The sequence below is a fragment of the Carassius gibelio genome, chromosome A3 (assembly GCF_023724105.1).
Source record: "Carassius gibelio isolate Cgi1373 ecotype wild population from Czech Republic chromosome A3, carGib1.2-hapl.c, whole genome shotgun sequence".
Lineage (NCBI taxonomy): Eukaryota > Metazoa > Chordata > Actinopteri > Cypriniformes > Cyprinidae > Carassius > Carassius gibelio.
This window is the reverse complement of record NC_068373.1, coordinates 2,798,887-2,826,234: the sequence shown is the minus strand read 5'-3', so window position 1 is coordinate 2,826,234 and position 27,348 is coordinate 2,798,887. Positions and strand designations below refer to the sequence as shown.

The window sequence follows — 27,348 nt, the reverse complement described above, 5'->3', positions numbered from 1 at the left end:
GTAGCTGCTAATGTAGGGTGTCACTTAATGCCATAGCAACAGTAAACATTCACTTAAGGGTTAATGAGCTGTAAATAGAGATGCAGAATACAGCAGGGACCAAGATGGCAGAACTTATTACTAAATCTAATTCCATGAGAAAAAGATGCAAGGAAAAGAGAAAAGAGTTGGTGGACCTAGATCATAAAATTGAGAAAAGAGCAGCAGAGTTATGACACATGTCTTGAGGAGAATTTGGGATGTTACAAAACAAAGGGTTTCTCTCATTAAAAGTCATGTAATAACATTTGTGTTTTCTAACAATTCTGTAGATTATTTGTCAACTTTTTGGCTTGTGAAAGGCTGTTTTGAGGACTTTCATTATTGATCTTATTTTCAGGATTCTATTCTACATGGTTCCTTCATACAAGGCATTGTGTTGTTTAGTGTAATCCAGTTTATCTAGGTTACGTTCTCTCTGTTCTACATCACAAAGGAACAAAAAAAAGAAAATAAAAAGGTCTCAAAGAAAAGTATTTTTTTTTTACTTACCGAGTTTACACATTGCACATAATTGATACCATTGCACATAATTGATACCAAATGGAAAACTTTTGATTTCTATTGTAGGAGGCAATAAATTGAGTAGCCTGTTCCAAAGAAATTATGAAATTTTTGGGTCTTAAATTATATTTGTTGAGGTCTTAAAAAGGTCTTAAAAAGCATTAAATTTTACTTTTAAAATGGTGCAAGAACCATGGGCCAGAAGTGTGGCATGGTCTAGAGTGTGACTACTTGATCCAGAAACGGCAAATAGTATCCTGAATAGTCTGTCTGATTTCATGGATATTCTGGAAACATTGCCTCAACCACAAGGTATGCTCTAAATAGTCAGATTGACTGTAATTTTAATATAATGCTTTTTGTTATAATTCATTTTATTCTTCTGTTAACTTTAGTTCCCCAGGCTTACAGTGCTCCATTGGTGAGGGGTTTCTCTGGTCAACCACAATATTCCATTACACAGGAGCAGTTGCGTTTTCTGCTGGAATATAATTTTTCAACAAAACAGATGGGCGAAATCTTGGGAGTCTCCAAACGAACTGTAAAGCGACGTTTAAGGTGAGGTTACTTTTCTCAGATGTAAAAGATGCTACCCTTGTATTTGAGTTGGATTGGGTACATTATTCACTTGATATTTAACAAAAAAAATATTCCATTGTGTCTCTAATGTGCTTTTTTCTGTTAACAGGAAGTACAACATTTCACTTAGAGACAGATACTGCAATCTATCAGACTCTGATCTTGATAACCTGGTCAGAGAAGTAGTTGGAGGCAACGATGAGCTTGGGGCAGAAGCGGTGAGAGCTCGTCTGGCAGGTCAGGGGATTGTAGTGCAGCGGCGCAGAGTGCGACAAAGTTTGATCAGGACCAATCCAATAGGAGCAGCCCAGAGGGTCACCACGCGCAGACTACCCCCAAGAATTTATCAAGTTGCAGGCCCAAACTCATTATGGCATTTGGATGGCAACCACAAGTTAATCAGGTATTATTAATTTTTTTTCTTATTTTACAGAGATAAAATAGCATGTGTTAAAACCTAAAATACATTTTACATATTTTTGGCTTTTATTACTTATTAAGATATGTTAGAGTCTTTTTGAAGTATATTCCTGTGATATCACAGATATGTTCAAATACAAACAAATCTAGTACAGCTTTAATTCTCCTAGTAACATGGTAGCTCCTGAAAGTGTCGGCTAAATTAATTAATGTAAATGTAGTACAGATGACAGCCAGTATGTCACATAATGTTGTAATTTTATATATGCTACTGTATGTTTTTTCAAATAATCCTGTCCTCATGTCCTTTTTTTAAAGGTGGCGAATTGTCATACACGGTGGAATTGATGGTTACAGCAGACGTGTTGTTTTCTTGAAGGCTTCTGACAATAATCGGAGCAACACTGTTTTTGATAGTTTTGTAGGGGCCATTGGAAAACACGGACTACTTTCTAGAGTTCGCTGTGATAATGGAGGTGAGAACAACGCAGTCTGTCTTTTTATGAACATTTTCCGGGGCACAAACAGAGGAAGTGCTCTGAGAGGAAGGAGCACGCACAATCAAAGGATTGAGAGACTGTGGGGTGATGTTTGGCGGCGCATCACTAATACTTACTACACCTTGTTCCTGCTTTTGGAGAGTGAGGGTAAAATTGACAGCTCTAGTGAAATGCATCTCTGGGCATTGCATTATGTGTATATACCCAGAATCAACAGGGATCTTCAACTGTTCGTTAATCAGTGGAACCACCACAAGCTAAGAACTGCACGTTACATGTCTCCCCACCAGATCTTTATCAGAGGATGTCTCTCACAGCTACATCGAAACCACACTGGTATACAGGGAATTCTTGGTGCAGATTTAAAATTACACAAACATTACAAACGGATATATAGTTCATTATATAGACCATATACAGTGGGGATCGAAAGTTTGGGCACCCCTTGCAGAATCTGGGAAAATATGAGTGATTTTCAAAAAATAAGAGAGATCATACTAAATGCATGTTATTTTTTATTTAGTACTGTCCTGAGTAAGATATTGCACATAAAATATTTTAACATTTATTCCACAAGACAAAAAAAATGCTGAAATTATTAAAATAACCCTACTCAAAAGTTTGGGAACCCTTGGTTCTTAGTACTGTGTGCTGTTACCTGATGATCCTCGACTGTCTTTCTGTTTTGTGATGGTTGTGCATGAGTCCCTTGTTTGTTCTGAACAGTTAAACTGAGCAGCGTTCTTCAGAAACATCTTTAAGGTCCTGCAGATTCTTCAGTTTTCCAGTATCTTTGCATATTTGAACCCTTTCCAGCAGTGACTGTATGATTTTGAGATACATTTTTTCACACTGAGGACATTTGAGGGACTCAAACACAACTATTTAAAAAGATTCAAACATTCACTGATGCTCCAGAAGGTAACAAGATGCATTAAGAGCTGGGGGGTGAAAACTTAAAGAATTTGAAGATCAAGGTAAATTGTACTTAATTTGTGTACCGGGAAACATACAAGTATCTTCTGTTGCTTACGAAGGGCAGAACTAAATGGAAAACAATTATATTTCAACAAAATAAGACAAATTTGGCCATCTTCATCGTGTTCAAAAGTTTTCACCCCCAGCTCTTAATGCGTCTTGTTTCCTTCTGGAGCATCAGTGAATGTTTGAATCTTTTTAAATAGTTGTGTTTGAGTCCCTCAAATGTCCTCAGTGTGATAAGGTGTATCTCAAAATCATAAAGTCACTGCTGGAAAGGGTTCAGATATGCAAAGATGTTGGAAAACTGAAGAATCTGCAGGAGCTTAAAGATGTTTCTGAAAAACGCTGCTCAGTTTAACTGTTCAGAACAAACAAGGGACTCATGCACAACCATCACAAAACAGAAAGACAGTCGAGGATTATCCAGGTAACAGAACACAGTACTAAGAACAAAGGGTTCCCAAACTTTTGAGTAGGGTTATTTTAATAATTTCAGCATTTATTTTGTCTTGTGGAATAAATGTTAAAATATTTTATGTACAATATCTTACTCAGGACAGTACTAAATAAAAAATAACATGCATTTAGTATGATCTCTCTTATTTTTTGAAAATCACTCATATTTTCACAGATTCTGCAAGGGGTGCCCAAACTTTCGATCCCCACTGTATATGGTGATAATGAAAAAGTCCATTATTTACCATAAATAATTCAACATCAAATACCTGAATTGGTTGAGACTCCAAAAATCTCCTTGTTTTCCTGGAACCATCAGGGTTGAAACTGTAGTAATATGCCATGCTCTGGCTCCATCCTTTCAGAAATTTTCTTAAAAAATAAACAAAAATATGTCAGTGTAACAAAACATGTGGTAAAAATAGCAAAAAAATAATAAAAACCTGTCTTCGCCTTTGTTCCAAGGTTTCCATCTGGCGTCGCCGATTTTCCTGCAAACATAATGAACATACAGTATTGTTCAAAATAATAGCAGTACAATGTGACTAACCAGAATAATCAAGGTTTTTAGTATATTTTTTATTGCTACGTGGCAAACAAGTTACCAGTAGGTTCAGTAGATTGTCAGAAAACAAACAAGACCCAGCATTCATGATATGCACGCTCTTAAGGCTGTGCAATTGGGCAATTAGTTGAAAGGGGTGTGTTCAAAAAAATAGCAGTGTCTACCTTTGACTGTACAAACTCAAAACTATTTTGTACAAACATTTTTTTTTTCTGGGATTTAGCAATCCTGTGAATCACTAAACTAATATTTAGTTGTATGACCACAGTTTTTTAAAACTGCTTGACATCTGTGTGGCATGGAGTCAACCAACTTGTGGCACCTCTCAGCTGTTATTCCACTCCATGATTCTTTAACAACATTCCACAATTCATTCACATTTCTTGGTTTTGCTTCAGAAACAGCATTTTTGATATCACCCCACAAGTTCTCAATTGGATTAAGGTCTGGAGATTGGGCTGGCCACTCCATAACATTAATTTTGTTGGTTTGGAACCAAGACTTTGCCCGTTTACTAGTGTGTTTTGGGTCATTGTCTTGTTGAAACAACCATTTCAAGGGCATGTCCTCTTCAGCATAGGGCAACATGACCTCTTCAAGTATTTTAACATATGCAAACTGATCCATGATCCCTGGTATGCGATAAATAGGCCCAACACCATAGTAGGAGAAACATGCCCATATCATGATGCTTGCACCTCCATGCTTCACTGTCTTCACTGTGTACTGTGGCTTGAATTCAGAGTTTGGGGGTCGTCTCACAAACTGCCTGTGGCCCTTGGACCCAAAAAGAACAATTTTACTCTCATCAGTCCACAAAATGTTCCTCCATTTCTCTTTAGGCCAGTTGATGTGTTCTTTGGCAAATTGTAACCTCTTCTGCATATGCCTTTTTTTTAACAGAGGGACTTTGCGGGGGATTCTTGAAAATAGATTAGCTTCACACAGACGTCTTCTAACTGTCACAGTACTTACAGGTAACTCCAGACTGTCTTTGATCATCCTGGAGGTGATCATTGGCTGAGCCTTTGCCATTCTGGTTATTCTTCTATCCATTTTGATGGTTGTCTTCCGTTTTCTTCCACGTCTCTCTGGTTTTGCTCTCCATTTTAAGGCATTGGAGATCATTTTAGCTGAACAGCCTATCATTTTTTGCACCTCTTTATAGGTTTTCCCCTCTCTAATCAACTTTTTAATCAAAGTACGCTGTTCTTCTGAACAATGTCTTGAACGACCCATTTTCCTCAGCTTTCAAATGCATGTTCAACAAGTGTTGGCTTCATCCTTAAATAGGGGCCACCTGATTCACACCTGTTTCTTCACAAAATTGATGACCTCAGTGATTGAATGCCACACTGCTATTTTTTTGAACACACCCCTTTCAACTAATTCAACTAATTGCCCAATTGCACAGCCTTAAGAGCGTGCATATCATGAATGCTGGGTCTTGTTTGTTTTCTGAAAATCTACTGAACCTACTGGTAACTTGTTTGCCACGTAGCAATAAAAAAATATACGAAAAACCTTGATTATTCTGGTTAGTCACATTGTACTGCTATTATTTTGAACAATACTGTATTTAGAGTTTTTTTTACATTTAAACTTGGTTTTATTCAGTATTAAGCAACTGATTGTACTGCAAAGAATATAACTTTTAATAATGTAACGATAAGCCAAAACAAAGAATATTAATAATGAAATTTATCCCAGTTGGTCCAGTGATCAAGGATTGTCTCAGCATTCCAGAGGGGGTCTCTACAAGCACTTGAGATGCATTAGATGTTGTTCCAGGTATCTTGGAATTCACCATTTACCATTTTTATACAGTAACAATCTCTCCGTTGGTTGATTTTTTTTTGTAACCTTTATTACATCACCTCTGACTGACTTTATGATGATAAGATCTGTGTGGGCCATGCCCATTTTTGTAGGATTTTTGGTTAACACAAAGAAATCACCCAGGAATGTAAATTCTGTCATGAATTACTCTATAATTGTTCCAAATCTGTATAAATTGGCCACAGAAATAAATATGTGAAAGAATGCTTTTAACTAAACAGTTCTTGCCCCCTATTGACTAACATAGTAGGAAAATTGCTTTCCTACATTCTTCAAAATATCTTCTTTTGTGTTCAACAGAACAAAGAAACGTATAAAGCAATTTGGTAGTCAATGAGGTCCAAGAACTCTTTGGTTATAAGCATTCTTCCAAATATCTTTCTGTTCATGAAAATGATGGACTATCCCTTTAACACAGTTTTTAGTAAAACCTTAGTTAGAAGTTTTGTTTATTTAATTTGTCTAAAACATTTTGATTGTCCTTAATACATTGATTTAATGATGAGGAGAATAATTCTAGCTTACCCTGTCACTTGTTCCTGGAATGCCTGGCATTGTTTCTGCGGTTCCACTGAAAGAATTCCATCAAGAAACATACAGTGAATTAGTATGCAGATAATTAAGCTTTACATATTTTGACATTTGTTTCAATAATTTGCTTTTTAGAAAACAATATTGCTTTTGCGGGAGATGTTTGTGTTTTTAAGTTTAATGTTGAAATTATTGTTATAAGTAACCCTGCATATCTAAAGAAACATTTTGATACTTTAGTATGCCTCTCACAGTTTACCTCATTGTTCTCATGCTGTATACCCGTCAGTCTTGATGTGTCCTGTCAAAACAGACATTACAGTACAGATATGTCCTGTTCTGCACAACGCCATTGGCAAAATGTTGAACATATGCACTAACTACGTATACTTACTTTTAACCGTACATATACTGCTTACCTGCCAAACTCTGGGCATGCTTTAACTGATGCAGGGCAAACTGAGCTCAACTGAACTGGTAAGATCCTTCGACTCTTGTCAACTCTGCAGATTTCAATCTCCCCCTCTTCCATTGTTGGAAAGGTTTCTCTAATTTTCAGATGAAATGCCCTCTCATTCATTGAAAGGGGAACAATTATTTTTTTAACTGCTGTACCTGTTAAAGAAAAACATTTTTTTAACCTTTAAAAATAAAAATATCACAAATGTCAAAGATTTTACACTTAAGCACTTATGCTGTGTTGTGAGCAGATGCTCACTGCCGTTTTCAATAAAAGATAGCCTAATGATGCTTTGTCTTGCAGCTTGCCGCCTGCTTGTGGATGAGGTATCATTGGGGATGTTGCTGCGGAACATTCTCAGTCTTTAATGAAACAGTTCAAACAGACAATTTTTCAATAAACATAACAGCATAAACAAGAAAGTGTGTTGTAGATTATATCTTTAAAGCCCAGTGAGCTGTTATTGATTTGTCCATTTTTACCTATTGAGTTTAGGATTACCTACTCTTGTCTTTTTTAAAAAAAAATACCACAGTATAAAGTCTGTGAATTTAGTCTGTGGAGTTATAAATTAATCTATTTAGAATTTAACTTTTATCTTCAAAATATAACCTGGGTCTGTATGTTTAAAACTTCTCATAAATGCTCCTAAAACTCAAGTTTTGAGTGTAAAAAAATTATAGTTACAAGTAGGACTTTTTAAGAGGACTTTTATAAAGAATCTAAGAGCAACTTTCAGTAAATTATTATATGGCTTCACAACTTCATAACTTATTTGGGTAAAATAAATCAAAATTCACTTACAGGGTATCCGCGGGGTCTTGAAAAGTAAAATAAATAAATACACCTGAAATACATGTGAAGTACACCTTAAAAATCAGTTTGAACGGGTCAATGTCATTGGCTGCTGAGGACTTGGGTCAAACCACTTCTGTGAGCTTAGAGGGGTGTACCATTCACAGACAGGCAACCATCATTTAACATGCTATAGATCAGCTTATTCCGCCTTATTATTTTGTCTTTTTTTGAATAGCCTATAGAAATAATATATTTAAATTGCAGTTTTATGAAATATTTATTTTTTAATTATTATTAATTAAAATTTTGTGGTGATAGTATAAAGTTTATAAAAGTTACAGTATTTTGTAATGAAACAGGACTTTTTGTTTAGCTCTTGACTCGCCAAAGTATACTATTTAAATACTGTTGCTTTCTGAGTGCCATACACAAAAATACCAACTCATAACTCCACGAATATAGCAAGGAGAGTCAAAAGTTATAGTCTGAATCTACTGTGACGATCCAAGGGGCTGTAGTATTTTATTTTGTCCAGCAGGTGTCTCGAGGTAACACTTTTTGTGTCTTTAGGTTAAGTGCTGTGATGCAGGTGTGGAAAATTGATTGTGATTAACAATGCTGCCTATAAAATGCTGGCTTTCTTACCCTCTGGAGGGAAGGAGATTGGGGCTTGGTCTTTGCTGGTCTTGCTGTTTGGTGGTCAGCCGGACTTACTCACGCTATCAGTCCAAGGCTTGATGTTGTGTTTTTGTATCTTTATATTTTTTTTATGTTTTACCTCAATGTGGTTATGTCTGTTTTCTGATTAAAACACATATTTGTGCAAATTTGATTATGTTGTATGGACTCTCTATTCATGTTGCTACTCCTTGATCCAAGGGTTGTAACACTACGTTCTGTCAAATGTTTAATAGAGCTCTCCAACTGATTCATGGGTTTAGGTATTATTTACATATGCAAGATCGTAATGGATTGTTTTGATTTTGGACTCATTTCAATCTTGAGAATCGGCTGTAAATAATGATATGTTATTTTTCACAATCAGAGCATGTTTCATGAACTTATAAAGGTAAAACCATGAGAATATTGCAGCATGTGTGCATTTGGAGTTTTTTGTTTTGTTTTGTTATAATTCGATGACGAATATCTTCAAATCTGAATGACAGATTATTGTATAATTGGGCTCATTTTAATTGAGAGAATTTAACATTTTCCACGAGCTATGCATGTTTCATGAAGTTATGAAAAAACATAACCTATGTTTTTTTTCTCAATTGAATGGTTTCATGTGAGTGATAATATCGTAAGTAGGGGAGAACCGGGGCGAAAGTAACACGGGACGAAAGTAACAAAGCGATTTTCTTCGAGCCTCTTTCTGCATTCCCAGCTATGACAGCATGTTCAGCATGCAATCCTTGACGGAGCTGAGAAATATCATGTGATTTCCTCATCGTTTCCCGAAGTTAGGTCCGTAAAACTGTTTTCGAGTACAAAAAGTAAATTATTTAAGCGGTAATTTTTTTTATTAGTTGTGTTGTTTTTCTTGTTTCATGTGTCAAAGTAATGATCAATCTACAGGTTATTTAGTGCTTTAACACATCCTAAAGTTTGCATTTTCAAAAATTTTTATATAAAATTTAATCAAGTTTAAATGTCAGGAGTTCCTGTCTGGACGAAAGTAACAGTTGTTACTTTTGTCCTGCTACAGTCACAAAAAGTATTTATTTTGTTCCAGTGCAAGCTATATTGTGAATTTCTGTGTCTTGTATCATTTCTTACAAATGTTAATGTCATATTATACCAAAAGAATATGTCTTAGTGAGGGTCAGAAGACGGACAGAGGTCTGGTTTTATCCAGATGTTTTTGAGAGGGCGTTTCTGGACATAGAGGAACATCTCTCTCTGGGCAGCTGCTACGTCACATTTATACCTGGGTTTTAGCCATATCTTAGCCTTTACACCTCCACCTGTGAAATTGCAGTGTTTCCAGATGTTTCAATGCACATTTTCAGTTCATGCATAAAAACAACTGGATGGAAACATAAATAGGCCTACTGTTACATTATGTTTAGAGTTTTTTTATTATGCTAATGTGATTAGAAATTTTATATTGTGCATTCTGTAGAATTCTTTTATTATTATATAAAAATACATTGAAATTTACAATAAAAAATACAGTCAGGTTTTAAGACATCTGATGAAACTTAAACTTAAATTTAAAATGAAGATATGAAAATGTAATTTAATAATTTTTTTGCAAAGATAAAGGACAAAATATATTTGCAATTACTTATTAACAAGGTCACAATCAGGTATACTTAAGAAAAATAAGACTAACAGAAGAAAAATCTAGCTTATATTGTTGTGTTACTTTTGACCCACCTGTGTGTTACTTTCGTCCCAACCGATGGGGTTGAAAGTAACAATGTGCAACTTATGTTCAAAGTGAAATTATACTGAAGTCTTTCTACATTTCTACAAAATACCACCTGGTATTGTTAGACCACATTTCTGAGTTACTGGCCACAGCAGAAATATATCTCTGTATACAACACTTATATTTAGATCAAGTGAACAAATTACGATGAATTTGAGCTCCTTTTAATCTGGAGAATTTTCAGAAAAAATGACATATGATTTTGCATGATCTACTATGAATGTTTCATGAAGTTATTAATAAAAGCGCAAAGTGAAACTAAAGTTATTTGTTGTGCTGTGCCTGTTGGATTTTATGTGTTATAGCAATATATTTGGATCTCATCCATGGATTACAGTATCTCTGGGCTCATTTTAATTGGGATAATTTTCTGAAAATAATGATCTATGCATGATTCTTGAAGCTATGAATGAAATCCAAACGTGAAGTATCAAGCTGTTTTTCTTTGCAGCCTCAGTGCGCCAGTCTGCTTTAATGTGGCACAGCTCTATGAACGAAATCTTTCGATCTGATCAAAGGATCTATGCATGTTTGGTGAAGTTAAGAGGTAAAGCGGCACGGGACTGAAACCTCAGATTTTTTTTTTTTTTTTTTTTTTAAAGATATTTTTTTTTTATATTACCTAATTTTTTTCTATGTGTTATATCTTTATGAAATATTTTTAGATTTAAATGATGTTTTCTGGTTAGTTTCGACAGTGTTTAATCTGCAAATAGTGACGTGTCTTTTTTATGATATAGCCTATGCTTTTTTCATGAAGTTATCAGTGGAAAGCCTACATGACAGCCAGTGTTGCCAACTTCTTTCAATGGAAAGTAGCTAAACCCTGCCTGAAAAGTCGCTAAATGTCGCTAGATGACGTCATATGCTAATTAGCATATTCATGACGTAAGTGTCATATTATCTTGCCCTTTCTGTGCTCATGTACTGCATTTTAAGGCAGTCAAAATTCTCAATAAAAGTTTTTTATTATTATATTTGAATGTTTCTGTTGTCCGACAACGGAATTAATATTATAACGACTGAAACGCGTCTATTAAGACTACATAACCAGATCTCAAAGATGTTAATCTCTGCACTAAAATCCTATTCACGACATTGTCTAATGAAATCACATACACATAAGATTAAGATAATGATTGTACTGTGATTTCGGCTATACTTGTATGTAAAATAGAGTTAGAAGCAACAGAATATATTTTTTTTAACTGAAAGTGCTGCTCCTCTCTGCTTGTTGAATAGAGCAGATGCAGAGAGAGAGAGGCTTGTGCGCACGCTGGGAGAGAGAGAGAGAGAGAGAGAGAGAGAGAGAGAGAGAGAGAGAGAGAGAGAAAGCTTGTGCGGCAGTACCAGAGAGTCTCAAAGACTAAATAAGGTCTGTCAAAAAAAGTCGCTAGATTTGTCGCTAGTCGCTTTTTTGGAAAAAAAGTCGCTATGGGGGTCTGAAAAGTCGCTAAATCCGGCGACAAAGTCGCTAAGTTGGCAACACTGATGACAGCTACCATAGCTTTTTGGCTAAACTACATGCTCTCTGTGCAGTTTTATGTGCGTTATAAATTTATGAGGAAAATCTTTAGATATAAATGACAGATAGTTTTGGGCTCTTTTAATCAGGAGAATATACTCTAAATGCTGGTGCATAATTTTACACTGAAATCTTGTTTTATGAAGTTACAAGTAAAACGGTGACATCAATAGGCCTATTATTATTATTATTATATGGGTCTGGGGTTGACTTCTTGTACAAAACTCGCTCTAGTTTATTCAAAGCCTCAAACAATTTCTCAATGGTGCGACTAAAACTAAAACTCTGAGGTCGCACCAATGCAACGAGCCATTCAAGGGGAACCCCTCGAGCCGGGCTTCGATTGTTCAGATGTGGGCCGGGCCTCCAGTCTGTTTAGACTTACTTACTTTTTTATGTGTGTGTATGTATGTATGTGTGTGTGTGTATATATATGTTTTCACTGAGTTTCGGTTCATTTTTGTACTCCTATTAAAGACAATACGGCAGAACGAGCAACTGTTTTGTTGATATTGTGTGTACAGTTATGAAGATTGTATTACTTTTACCTTTTATGAGCAAAAATGATGGCATATCCACGGAAAACATTGCAAGTGATCATGCTGCCGTCTCCCTATCCTGAAGCATCTCCTCACAAACTATTGGATATAGCTTACATTTATCTGGGTCTAACGTTTAAACATTGTCATATGCTTCAACTGTTTTATATCTATATATTATATTTTAGGCAAGTCGTGATGATTTGAGAAGGCTAAATTGATCAAACATAGGCTCACTGTCTGCCGCTGGCAGCTTGGTCGTAACTTAAAAAAACCTAAAACTTATATTTAACAAACATAAAATGCTCCAAACGCTTTTCTAATATATATATTTGTCCAATTTTTTCAGACACAATGGAAGATCTGATAAGAATCAGTGTAGAGGGCCAAGTCTGGAAGATTTTGATGCTAGAGAGAGTGTGGCCAGCGGGTTTAGCCAAGGCCAAAGATCAAGAAGGCCAAACAACAGGAGTTGTCCATCTGAGGGGCATGTGACTGCAGTGGAGGATAGTCCATAAGACATTGAGCCATGATCTGTTCAGTTTGAATCCCTTAAAACCTTAATTTAGATTTTCTTTATTCATATATCTTGATGTTTTAGGTTTAAATTTCACCTCAGTGAAACACTTTAAGCACCAAAACTTTTTCAGTAAGTTACCTTTCTTGTAGAAATGTGCTTCAAATACATTATGTTGACCAGATTGTTAGTTAATCTTTTAGGCTACAAGTCAATATTATTTATATGGACCGCGATTTAAAAAAAAGTGGACTTGTAAGAAAAAAGTTAGGCGCACTAGTGTAATAAGTGAAAAAATGAGCCTAGAGCCCTGTTGTTTTATTCTACTTCATGAGACCTTTCAGATGACATATGGCACATGAGTATCCGAGTTGTGTGATATTTTTATAAATATTAGAGTACATGGCAAAATGATTATTAATTTTTTTCTCAGCACTATTTTGGAGTTGATCAACATGCTATATACATTGTAATGCTCATACTCTAAGCTTTCAAATGATTTCTATTTTTTCTTGATTTTAATTCAGCAGTTTGAAAAATATGTTTAGTAATGTTGATGCGTTGGGGGGGGGGGGGTGGTTGACGGTGGTAGCAGCAGAATACTTCTGTTGTCCTGACCCTAGTACAAGTTTTCATTCTAATCCTGAAAGTCTTAAATGCTTATGTCTTATAACATCACCTGTGTCCCTAATTACTGATTGTCTGATGAGTGCAGAATCGCTGAACAAAAAGTGCAGAATTGCTGAACAAAAAGAGGTTTCAATAAGTGCCACCTGCTGGCGATAGCTGTAAATGTAAGCACAATAAAAGCTGTCGATTCCTAAGATGATTGTTTTCTAAAGACAGATATTGATTTCAATGGTTTATATCTTAAACCTGAATTGATTGCTTACCTCCATTGTAACTATTTCCCCCACACAAATGTTAATGCTCGATGCTAACTTAAGTCTTATACGATCACAAAACATTTGAAACGGATAGACTTTAACTAAACTTATGTATGTCCTGAGATATTGAATATCAAATATGATGGATATAAATAATTTATCTTGAACACTATATTTTTTCTTACATTTTTGTCAGTTATTTCTCAGCAGGAGAATGTGCAAATATATATTTTTATTTACTGAAAGTCAGAGTTGAGCAGTAAGTAGTTACTAGTAATTTAGTTATTTTAATAATATTGGAAAATTTAAAACTCTTGATTACAATGAGCCCAATTGTACAATAATCTGTCATTCAGATTTGAAGATATTCGTTATCGAATTATAACAAAACAAGAAAAAAACTCCAAATGCACACATGCTGCAATATTCTCATGGTTTTACCTTTATAAGTTCATGAAACATGCTCTGATTGTGAAAAATGGCATATCATTATTTACAGCCGATTCTCAAGATTGAAATGAGTCCAAAATCAAAACAATCCATTACGATCTTGCATATGTAAAAAATACCTAAACCCATGAATCAGTTGGAGAGCTCTATTAAACATTTGACAGAACGTAGTGTTACAACCCCTTGGATCAATTAGTAGCAACATGAATAGAGAGTCCATACAACATAATCAAATTTGCACAAATATGTGTTTTAATCAGAAAAGAGACATAACCACATTGAGGTAAAACATAAAAAATATAAAGATACAAAAACACAACATCAAGCCTTGGACTGATAGCGTGAGTAAGTCCGGCTGACCACCAAACAGCAAGACCAGCAAAGACCAAGCCCCAATCTCCTTCCCTCCAGAGGGTAAGAAAGCCAGCATTTTATAGGCAGCATTGTTAATCACAATCAATTTTCCACACCTGCATCACAGCACTTAACCTAAAGACACAAAAAGTGTTACCTCGAGACACCTGCTGGGCAAAATAAAATACTACAGCCCCTTGGATCGTCACAGCAGACTATAACTTTTGACTCTCCTTGCTATATTCGTGGAGTTATGAGTTGGTATTTTTGTGTATGGCACTCAGAAAGCAACAGTATTTAAATAGTATACTTTGGCGAGTCAAGAGCTAAACAAAAAGTCCTGTTTCATTACAAAATACTGTAACTTTTATAAACATGAAAGTGAAAGTGAAAGTGGAGTGACATTCAGCCAAGTATGGTGACCCATACTCAGAATTTGTGCTCTGCATTTAACCCATCCGAAATGCACACACACAGAGCAGTGAACACACACACACACACACTGTGAGCACACACCCGGAGCAGTGGGCAGCCATTTATGCTGCGGCGCCAGGGGAGCAGTTGGGGGTTCGATGCCTTGCTCAAGGGCACCTAAGTCGAGGTATTGAAGGTGGAGAGAGACCTGTTCATGCACTACCCCCACCCACAATTCCTGCCGGCCCGAGACTAGAACTCACAACCCTTCGATTGGGAGTCCAACCCTCTAACCATTAGGCCACTTATAAATAAACACTTATAAATAATTAATATTTATTTAAAAATAAATATTTAATAAAACTGCTATTTAATTATATTATTTCTATAGGCTATACAAAAAAAGATAAAATAATAAGGCTGAATAAGCTGATCTATAGCATGTTAAATGATGGTTGCCTGTCTGTGAATGGTACACCCCTCTAAGCTCACAGAAGTGGTTTGACCCAAGTCCTTAGCAGCCAATGACATTGACCCGTTCAAACTGATTTTTAAGGCGTACTTCAGGTGTATTTCACGTGTATTTAACACGTGAAATACACGTTAAATACGCGCTGATTTTTAACACGTAAACAACACGTATTTAACGCGTTAAATACGTGTTGTTTACGCGTGAAATACACGTATTTAACGTGTTGTTGATGCGTTAAAATTCACGTGAATTTGACCCTTTTGGCCTTCCATATGCACACACAGTCTTCAAACAACAGAGCGCTTCTTGCTCTCTCTCTCCCTCATGCATATTAATCAAAATCATTAAGCACGATAGAAAAAGGGTGAAACAACAAAGTTTCACGCGCACTCACAGTCTTCAAACTACACGAGCACTGTCTTGCTCTCTCTCTCTCTTTCTCTCCCTCCAAAATCATTAGAAACGATAGAAAAAGGGCAGAACGCCAACGTTTCACGTGACAAGTAGGTATCGCTGCAGCCCGGAGACCTCCAAGTGGGAGGAGCTTTTGCCGCAAGTGGGCTGGACTTCACGCGGAGACCTCCAAGTGGGAGGAGCTTTTGCCGCAAGTGGGCTGGACTTCACGCGGAGACCTCCAAGTGGGACGAACTTTTGCCGCTAGTGGGCGGGACTTTAAAAATGGGCGGGGTTTATGCCGAAATTTCACATTGCGTCATTGCCGGGGTGCGCGCGAATGAGGATGGCATAAAGTAGCCATACTAATGAAAAACAGATTTATTGTTTTTCATTGTAGTTTGAATTTTATTAACAAGAGGTTGTTATTTAATTTTGTGACAACTGCAAACATTCAATATCAGTTTCAAGAAAATGAATGAGTAATTTAGAGCAATAAAATGTTTACTGTATGTTAATGTTTTTCTTTAATGCAAGTTTGAAATCTGAGGGAGAATTATGTTGTTTAGATTGTTACAACCCCCTTGGCTCTATGTGAAACAACATTACAAAAGGCCACACATGGAAGTCAATTTGACAAATAAACATTTAATTTAAAAAAATAAATAAAATCTAAATAGTAATACAAGAATTAATAATAAAAAAACATTCCAAGACTTAAGAGGAAAATATTAATGGTACTAAAGACCAATTTAAGACACTGTTTTCTCCATCTCCTTTTTATCACCAACTCAATCACAGGTAACGCTCCACACCATTCAAAATTCTAATATGTTATTGTAAAATATTATTACAATTTACAATCGTCTTTTAAATTACTTTTAACTGTGCCTCGATCATACACCGAGTTTGGTAAAACTGCCTTTTCTTGTTATGCGCCCAGACTATGGAATGAAATGCAGAGTATTTTGAAGCTAAACATGCTGCCATCGTTAAATATTTTTAGAAACCTTTTGATGTCACATTTGAAAGAATCATGTTCCTGTTTTACTTAACATTTATATATTACATTAATCTTGAATGCTGGACATTTTTGTGAAAGGATTTTTTTTTGTTTTGTTTTCCTTTAATGTTTGTCTTGTAATATTTTATGTGTGAAATTTTGTATGCTGCCATTTTGGCCAGGACTCCCTGGTAGAAGAGATTTTTATCTCAAGGGATTATTCCTGGTAAAATATGGGTTAAAATTTTTTTTTAAAAATGACTGTTTCTACTGCATTCCTGAACAAATAAATGAAGGCCTGGTGAGCATCAGACTTCAAAACCATTACAAAATCTGTCCAACCCCATACTGTCCGGTAGAACAGATATTTAAGGAACCTGAGGTTTTAACCTGTTTGATTTTTATCAGCATTGGAACACTTTGCAGCTGCTTTCTCTCCAATGCTATGGATTATATTTTTACTGGAATGAAGTGTCATTAGTCACTAAACATTCAGTCCAGTGACATCCTAAAATAATTCACTGTTGACAAGTTAACATTAACTAAAGTACAATGCACATTTATGTGGGACGTCCACAGAATGTAATGTCATTTACATTCCAACATTTGTCCTTTAGGACAGTCTCTGACCATACCCCTGGAGCAATTTTAGGGACAAGCGCTGTTGCAAATGTCCACCTTTAAAGTATGAACATATTTTATCCACACAAAGACCCACCCACCCACACACACACACACACACACACACATTAGTCTAAAATCTTCAGAAAAAAATAAATTACACATCTTGATTCATAGAAAGAACAAAAAATCAGGAAAGTGATCCTTTGGGTTTCCAGAGAGAGGCGGTAACCAGGTCACTGAAATGTAACTTCTGGCCACCCAGACTTGAACTTTCTGTAACACAAAGTTTACACATAATGTTTTTGTTTGTTGGTGTTTCCTACAATGACAAAATTAATTCTACACCTTATACTGTTGATATGTAATGCATGGTAGTGGACACTGCAGTTATCCTCATATATCCACTATAACCAAATGTTTCAATTGCATTACATTATTTGAATTAACGTTACACGTAAAAATTAGATAACATTTAAAAAATATAACAGCAGGTTTTAAAACAATGACCAGCTTTGTTAATGTCAAGCATAATCAGTTAGGAGTTTTAACTAAGACTCATTCTTATGGAACACTGTACTAAATCTATTAATAGTTATTGATCGCCTAAATATCAGTGCAGTTATAATACATAGGCCTACATATTTTACGTAATGTTAGTCACAATACCTGCTTATGGTCTTCAGTGTCCATAATCTGCAGCGTAAATCCTAAATATGTATTGCAGAAATGTTTAGCACAAAAGGGTAACGGACACAATAAAGATGTAATTTATCTGTGCTGCTAATGCTGTCTTAACGTGCTCTCGGAATAATCGTAAATATGAGTTTTGACGGTAAAAATTGCACATGAATGTCCTCCCATTTTCAAACATGAATGCAATGAGCTTGTAATCATGATTTAACTACGTCAAGACTAAAACATCAACCGCCAAGGTACTGCACTTTTTCACAACTTGTAATACGTTGTACAACTCTAAACTTACCCCTTCAAATTCCTCTTTCTTGACGCTGAAAAGCTTTGGGAAGTTGACGTCGTCTTTTTTTTTTTTTTTTTTTTTTTTGGGTGGGTGGGGATTCGCAGCATGCATTAACCCCATGACATTAAATAAATCAAACAAAAGATTCTGGAAGTTTGTACAGCCCACTTGGAGCTGAAGTCCCACCCATTCGGAGCTGGCTCCGACCTCCGTTTATACCCATCTCTCACGTGAAGCATTCAGATATTTTTTTTTTCTCCATTACAGGCTGCTGGCTCCCACTGTTCTTTTTTTTTTTGTGTGGAAAAGCACTCTCTGTATTAGCTTAAAGCCCTCAAGTTTACATTGGTTACTGTATTCTTTCAATTGCTCTAAACAAGTATTTTGGGTGACCTTTTTTATTGAATGCTAGACATCAAGTTGTTGTTATTTTCATCTGAAAACTTTTTTTCAGTAAGCTAGGCCCTATGTGTTCAGTAAGCTTGTTGCAGTAAGCTATGTGTTTTCAAGGCTTCAAGGTTTTATTGAATGCTATCTATAAAAGTGCAAAGTAATGCATTCTTAGTCAGTAATTTATTTTGTAATTTTAAGAGCAATAAACATATATTGCAATGTTAAGGAATTCATGTTTTTTTCATTCAAATATGTAAATCAACATGTATAAATTGTTAGTAGTCAATTAATGGGGAGATAATCGAAATCGAATCTGTCTGAAAAAATAATCGCTAGATTAATCGTTTAAAAAATAATTGTTTATCCCAGCCCTAACAGGTACATAAACTAGGCTATTGGCTATTGTGGGTGTGTTTGTAAATTGCCTCTGAGATCACCAGAGCAGGCAGGCGGGCGGAAGTTCAAAACCACAAAGTACGCTCTGGCGTTCCCAGTGCGTATTACAACGCACCGAGCTGCTGGGAACAAAATCAGAAGAACTGAGGCACATGTCAGCATGATTGTTGTTGAGGGTGGAGCAAAATTTTTTATTTATTTTTTTTATAAACTTTGCTTTGATTTACTATCGCAGCCTATTAGATTTTTTTGTATCAGAGTGGTCTATAGTCTTTATCACAAACTAAAACTGTTAAGTTAAAAGTATAACTGATGTAAATGGTTACAGCTTGAAGTGGCGGTGAGGTATTAAAAAATAGTGAGAAGGTCTTGGAAAAAGTCTTGAAAAGGTATTAAAATTAACTTCAAGATTCCTGCATATACCCTGACTTAGTGGGCAAGTAACAATACATTAAAATCTGCCTAACCTCCCCTGGTATACAACAGCAAGCTTAAAATAATGATTTATAAGTTGACCTGTACAATTTTGTAGAAAATGTTAGTTTAACATTGGTTGACACATATCCTCTCAGAACCCAAGTAGAAGGTTTTATAAATGAGACAGCCTTCAAAGGTTTCATATAAAGTGTGATTTTCAGCATCTATATTGTTTAAAAATATGAATAATATTTACAACTAGTAGTCCCCTCATGCATCTTGGCCAGTTCCAGCACATTTCATTTTATCTCCAAATGTATGCCACATAAGTGTTTACACTGAAAGTGAGTATAACGTTAATAGTCTAGCAAAACCCTTTCAAGAATTCAAACAGATTGATCTTCATACTGAAACTTAAAATTTAATTTAGCTTAATTTACAGACTTGATCAAAACGTGTGTTAAAATTTGGCGCAAAAAAATATGAATTAAACTAAAGGCCCGTGAAACAAACCTCTCAATGGCGTCGCCTTGCGAAAAGTTGTTATCCTCTTTTGTGTTATTTCTTAAACGATTTTGTATCAGTGCATTAAATCTTGTATTTAAAGGGGGGGTGAAATGCTCGTTTTCACTCAATATCCTGTTAATCTTGAGTACCTATAGAGTAGTACTGCATCCTTCATATCTCCAAAAAGTCTTTAGTTTTATTATATTCATAAGAGAAAGATAGTCTGTACCGATTTTTCCCGGAAAAACATGACCGGCTGGAGGCGTGACGTGTGGGCGGAGCTAAAGAATCACGAGCGCCAGTAGACTTTTGCTTTGAGAGCGTTTGGAAGCTGTGACATTACCCAGAGCCATTGAAAAACATATTTAACGGCTCTGACATTGCCTTGAGGAAAAAACCATCATCCAAAACAAACCACGGCTAACAGTCAGATTCAGCTGTTTGTTTATGATCCAGAATCAGATCCAGAGGCTTAAACTGAACGAGAGCAGCAGCAACAACGACTCGCTCCGAGCGGGGCTCGAACCCGGGTCTCCGATGGGAGGCGGACGCACTAACAAGGAGGGAGAGATATTTGAAGCAGTTTTACTCACTGCCTGCGGTTCCAACACACGATCGTGACCCTTTTTCGTTGGGACTGCATTATCCTTAAGAAATAAACGATACGCAAATCCGTCGTCAAACTGGGCTTTGTTTGTAAAACAAGCATCTTCCAAATGCAGGGAACAAACACAAACACTTGCACAACTCCGTTGATGCTCTGTAAAAATAAACTCCATCCACTGGTCCCTTAATGCAGTTTCTCTTTTGGTAATCTGTGCAGGGTTGTCTTGCCCTGGCAACCAAAAACACACTTCTTTTGTGACATTTGATGACGCTCTCGCTCTGATCAGTGAAGTCTGTTGTGCTCTCAGTGCTCTGCTATACGGGAGCGCGCTCTTCCGGCAGAAGTGCCTCAGGACCCATTTAAGGAAATTCCGCTCCATCTAACGACACACAGAGCCATACTCGAAAAAAACTTTCCAAAACTTGTGACAAACCGGAAAGAGAATTTTGGGAACAGAAATACTCCTTCAAACGTACAACTTAATTTTTGAAACTTTGTCCATGTTTAGCATGGGAATCCAACTCTTTAACAGTGTAAAAAACTCAGTATGCATGAAATAGCATTTCACCCCCCCTTTAATGCTTCAAGTCGTCTCATCATCGACATGATGGGTTCACTGATATCGCTATCGATAATGACACCTTTAGAGTGCACTTAGTCATTTGTATCTAGCTACACCTAGTGGCTGTTACTGTTAACGACACAACCCTCTCTTTCCGAGCAGACAGCACAGATTCGCTAAATAGGACTAGGTGTTATAATCTGTTGAAATATTTTTGTAAAAAATGTTCAGGTAATAATTATACAGCACCATCTATGACTTACGTCTACTTCAAACCTCATCTTTTTTTGCAATTGGAAAAAAAAAGCACTTTGCCCTGTTATGTGAAATTATTTGTTCATGGCAGTACTAAATAAAACAAATCTTCAAAATTACACTTATTTGTGTGAAATTTTTTTAAGATTCTGCAAGGTGATTGTAAAGTTTTGACCACCATATCATGCAAAAATATATAATAAACCCCACACATTTATTCTTGTTTTTAATATTCTCTTCAAAGCAAGCTAAAAGTTTTTAAGCTAATGAGGGTGAAAGATGTTTATGGGCTGTTCATCTGCTTTCTGAGTAAGTAGAAGGGTCTCTTTAATGCCCCATAACCATGACTTTAATTGTTCCATTATACACAGCCTTATCCACATATGTGCATATTATAATGGTTTCATTGAACAAGCATGAAAGTTGAAACCCTTTTTATTAAAGATCTGTAAAAAATGTGTATAGTTGAAAACATTTATCTAAAAATCCATGTTGAAACTTATATAGGACATAAGTGATCTAATAGGCTATATACACATATGTATAACATATGTTAACATATGTATACAACATACAACACTGGATACGGCCATAGCCAGGGTTTAATAATTAGTGAGGTCCACGGTGGGGTGTCAATAATTATACATAATAGTGCCAATAAATGCCATAAATCATTCAACTTTAATAAATACATTGAATAACAAAGTTAGCAAAGACTAAATACTGTGGCTATTGTGTTTTCAAAATGACTGGAGTAATCTCCGAGTGGGCCAGCATCAATCTGGTATGAGAGACTCTGGAATGCTGCTTGAAGTTGGATGTCAGTTTGACTGGAAATAATACACATATACTGTATGTATACTGTATATGTCAGATAAAAAATAATTAATAACAACAATATACAGGTCCTTTAAAAAAATTAGCATATTGTGATAAAAGTTCATTATTTTCCATAATGTAATGATTAAAGTAAAACTTTATTATATTTTAGATTCATTGCACACCAACTGAAATATTTCAGGTCTTTTATTGTTTTAATACTGATGATTTTGGCATACAGCTCATGAAAACCCAAAATTCCTATCTCAAACAATTTGCATATTTCATCCGACCAATAAAAGAAAAGTGTTTTTAATACAAAAAAGTCAACCTTCAAATGATTATGTTCAGTTATGCACTCAATACTTGGTCGGGATTCTTTTGCAGAAATGACTGCTTCAATGCGGCGTGGCATGGAGGCAATCAGCCTGTGGCACTGCTGAGGTGTTATGGAGGCCCAGGATGCTTCGATAGCGGCCTTAAGCTCATCCAGAGTGTTGGGTCTTGCGTCTCTGAACTTTCTCTTCACAATATCCCACAGATTCTCTATGGGGTTCAGGTCAGGAGAGCACAGTAATACCATGGTCAGTAAACCATTTACCAGTGGTTTTGGTACTGAGAGCAGGTGCCAGGTCGTGCTGAAAAACGAAATCTTCATCTCCATAAAGCTTTTCAGCAGATGGAAGCATGAAGTGCTCCAAAATCTCCTGATAACTAGCTGCATTGACCCTGGCCTTGATAAAACACAGTGGACCAACACCAGCAGCTGACATGGCCTCCCAGACCATCACTGACTGTGGGTACTTGACACTGGACTTCAGGCATTTTGGAATTTCCTTCTCCCCAGTCTTCCTCCAGACTCTGGCACCTTGATTTTCCGAAATTTGCTTTCATCCGAAAAAAGTACTTTGGACCACTGAGCAACAGTCCAGTGCTGCTTCTCTGTAGCCCGTTTCCTGCACACGCCTGTGCACGGTGGCTCTGGATGTTTCTACTCCAGACTCAGTCCACTGCTTCCGCAGGTTCCCCAAGGTCTGGAATCGGTCCTTCTCCACAATCTTCCTCAGGGTCCGGTCACCTCTTCTCGTTTTGCAGCGTTTTTTGCCACACTTTTTCCTTCCCACAGACTTCCCACTGAGGTGCCTTGATACAGCACTCTGGGAACAGCCTATTTGTTCAGAAATTTCTTTCTTTGTCTTACCCTCTCGCTTGAGGGTGTCAATGATGGCCTTCTGGACAGCAGTCAGGTCGGCAGTCTTTCCCATGATTGCGGTTTTGAGTAATGAACCAGGCTGGGAGTTTTTAAAAGCCTCAGGAATCTTTTGCAGGTGTTTAGAGTTAATTAGTTGATTCAGATGATTAGGTTAATAGCTCGTTTAGAGAACCTTTTCATGATATGCTAATTTTTTGAGATAGGAATTTTGGGTTTTCATGAGCTGTATGCCAAAATCATCAGTATTAAAACAATAAAAGACCTGAAATATTTCAGTTGGTGTGCAATGAATCTAAAATATATGAAAGTTAGATTTTTATCATTACATTATGGAAAATAATGAACTTCATCACAATATGCAATTTTTTTGAGAAGGACCTGTAACTTGAATAATTAGGACGAAGACAAGTTATTTTTTACATATTGCTTGAACTGCATACAAAGTAAATAGGCTTTGTAATTTTCCATTCATACAGGACAGGATTGCCCTGTTGATATGGGATTAGCTGAAGTATTTTAACCTGTAACATTTTAATATTTTGCTACAAATATTTTTGCATTGTGTAAACAGTATTTTATGTTTTGTATAAATACAATTTATTTTTTTTAAAGACAAGTACTGTTTATTTTTACTTCATCTTACAAAGACAGTTCTATAAGTAATATAAAGAGCATTTTAGTTTAACTTATATTACCACTACTCAGCGAAGTATCCAGGACAAGATTCTGCTAGAAGGTAAGCATGAATTTGATCTATAGTCCTAACTTACAATGATATTTACTGTTTCACAATGGTGCAGGAATATTTATAGATTTGCTGGTATGTGTTAAACAAGATGAGGATTCAATCCTAAAATCTGACCTGACAACACAAGGCTACCTAGATAACTGATACTATGGGGCTAATCAGGAGTTGAGATAACACTAGAATCCCCCCCCCCCCCCTTCACACACTAAACTTTAAACATAAAAAAGTAAAAAAAAAAAAAAAAAAAGTTTGTATTTTTGGCAGATAATATGAATATACAATGACAAGTTGGTAAAACATTGTTCAGAGGGTCATGAATCTTTACATGAAAAAGCTTTTTAATTCAGTAAAATAACAATAGTGGGTGTAATCCTAGTAATGTTTTACAATGTAAATTATGAATTTGAATATACAAACATAAGAACTTAACTGTACACCTTGTCAGTGTTTCATCACGTAACAAAGACAGATTTAATGTAAATGACAGTATATTCTTGATGTTCAGGGTGTGTTAAGGGTATCATGTGTTAGCCACATTCTGGTAAAACATGATAAGAGAAAATCAAAAATTCAGCAAAGTTTTTGATCTTTGATAACTTTGCACAAGTTTTTGGTACTGTAGGAAAGTTTTTCTTCTTCAAAGCAGAGACCAGGAGATGTTGGGATCACGTTAAAGAAGTTATTCTTTTAAGACTTCGCGTTGAAATGGCTGCAGTTTTTCCAAAGTCTGACTTCAACACAGGTGCCTTTCAAACTTATAGACATTTAGGGGGAGGGATTTACAATGAGGTTGAACAAAGCATCCAGCATATTAAATATACAGGTTAAGGAACCCGCCCGACTCCAGCGTGTTACCAGTCTCAATCCAATCAGCAAAACCGATTCAACGTCTGGGCTGTGGCTCTGAGTGAAACTGGGACGCCAAGAGCCATTAAAGACAATAAGGAGAAAACAGGAATTGCATCTTTGCTGAGGAGAATCATTATCTCAACCTTAAACTCTAAATACAATATTATTATGTTTATTATTATGTTATATTATTCGAAATACCATTCAAAATACCGTGATGTTATGTATGGAAGCATATTTTTAATAGATTTAAAATTTGTAACCCTTCACTACCTACGCCTACAGTAAAGGCTGGAATACACAATACAACTTTTGGCTAGATGTGTGTGTCGATTTGAAGTCTGGACAAGTTGACGCTAGTTGCCAAAAGTCAAGAAGTTTTATACAAAAAGTGGTTACTTTTTATACTGATTGTGAGAAAAAATCATCTTCGTCTTCATCATCCTCCTCCTCCACACCATACTGGATATCCTCCTCATCCGTGAAATCGTCTTCTTTCAACTCACAATAGTACACTACTGTACAGCTGACGAACAGAGGAGATGTGAGATTTGAGGTAGAATAGTCTTTTCAGAAGTAGAGAGTGAGTCCTAGAATTCCACTTTCAGAAAATCCACAGCCCTGTTCTGCAAGCTACACAAAAACCACAACATAAATCATGTCATTTTAATGAAGTACTGCTCTGCTGTAATTTTCTGCTGAATTTACAGCATCAATTAACTTATTTACCAATACAGAGCAGCAGTTATGGCTAAATACCACAGATTCAGTTAAAGAGCATGATATTGTGGATATACTGTATTGGTGTTATTATTGCTTACACAAGATAAACAGGAAATTATGTAGTACTTACTGTTCTTTTACATTTCAATATCAATGTGTCTTGAATTATCATTTAGAACAGAATATTCTCTTTTGAGGCTTTTCCAGTGATTTTTGATCTCCTTCAAGACAATGCACTCCTCTTCAGTAAGCCGGTTCAGGATCATAACTTGGTCAAAAGCCTTCTTTTGGGTTATAAGATTATCTGTGGAGGATGTTTTTTAAAAATAATGCAAGGAATAGTGTATAAATATACTTTGTACAAAGTCTGTTAAATATATAAATGACAAATTAACCAATATATATTTTGACAATTGCATAGCTACAATTGAGTTTTAGTGAATGTATTACATTTAATTAATGACTAATTGCAAAATAAGTTTATAGTATATTGATAGAAGTTGATATTATACAAGTTATGATGGAAAAGTTACTGCATTTGGTCTTGGGGGACTATAAATGCTTTGCTGCAGAGCAAGTGATAACTAGGTATAGCTGAGACAAATGCTGATGCACAATAGGCATAAACAATATCTACTGTAAGCAGGTCAATACATACACTAAGTAGACATCCAAAACGCCGCTTTTACCGCTACACCTACCGCCGCAGCGGCGGTGTAAAGTGCATTTGCAGCCTTTGACCGCTGAGTGGCGCTTTAACCACAAGTTATCAAACAAGCGCATCAAAGCACATTTTCACAAATAGACGTCAGTTTTGCCTCACTGATGTGTTACATTTGACTGCTTCAGTCACAGAAAATGAAAGAAAACACTTTAGTTTAAATATTTAAAGGGGGGGGTGAAATGCTCGTTTTCACTCAATCTCCTGTTAATCTTGAGTACATATAGAGTAGTACTGCATCCTTCATAACTCAAAAAGTATTTAGTTTTATTATATTCATAAGAGAAAGATAGTCTGTACCGATTTTTCCCGGAAAAACACGAGCGCCTGGAGGCGTGACGTGTGGGCGGAGCTAAAGAATCACGAGCGCGAGTAGGCTTTTGCGTTGAGAGCGTTTGGAAACTGTGACAGCTGTGAAGGCTGAAACTGAACGAGAGCAGCAGCAGCAACGACTCGCTCTGAGCGGGGCTCGAACCCGGGTCTCCGATGGGAGGCGGACGCACTAACAAGGAGGGAGAGATATTTTAAGCAGTTTTACTCACCGCCTGCGGTTCCAACACACAATCGTGACCCTTTTTCATTGGGATTGCATCATCCTTAAGAAATAAACGATACGCAAATCCGGCGTCAAACTGGGCTTTGTTTGTAAAACAAATGCAGTTTAAAGTGCTCTCAATGCATTGTTCTTAATTTTGCTATTGTAGTTAAGTAAAATTTGCATTCCTATTTTTTGTTTAGGATACAATTTCAATGATCATTAAGACAAAACAACTTACATGATTTGTCTTCTCATTAATGTAGTCCACAAACTTGGAAACATCGTCATCCTCACAGACAAAGACACCCTTAAACAAGCCATGATCTTCATCCCTTGA

General features: G+C 36.1%; 1 protein-coding gene across 1 annotated transcript; it reads left to right on the top strand.

Annotated features, from left to right (window-relative positions):
* On the top strand, nucleotides 1-27,348 carry LOC127956926 (uncharacterized). Its single transcript, XM_052555231.1, has 5 exons — nucleotides 1-855; nucleotides 939-1,101; nucleotides 1,232-1,525; nucleotides 1,861-2,474; nucleotides 27,275-27,348. Exons 1-5 carry the CDS (start codon nucleotides 822-824, stop codon nucleotides 27,346-27,348), a joined length of 1,179 nt encoding a protein of 392 aa, XP_052411191.1. The 5' UTR covers nucleotides 1-821.

Bases quoted from the DNA above. Each gene is read 5' to 3' on its own strand.
- LOC127956926 (XM_052555231.1), top strand. From the start codon at position 822: ATGGATATTCTGGAAACATTGCCTCAACCACAAG. The intron at 856-938 runs GTATGCTCTAAA...TGTTAACTTTAG, and splicing joins AACATTGCCTCAACCACAAG to TTCCCCAGGCTTACAGTGCT. The intron at 2,475-27,274 runs GTTTGGGCACCC...TCATTAATGTAG, and splicing joins ATATACAGTGGGGATCGAAA to TCCACAAACTTGGAAACATC.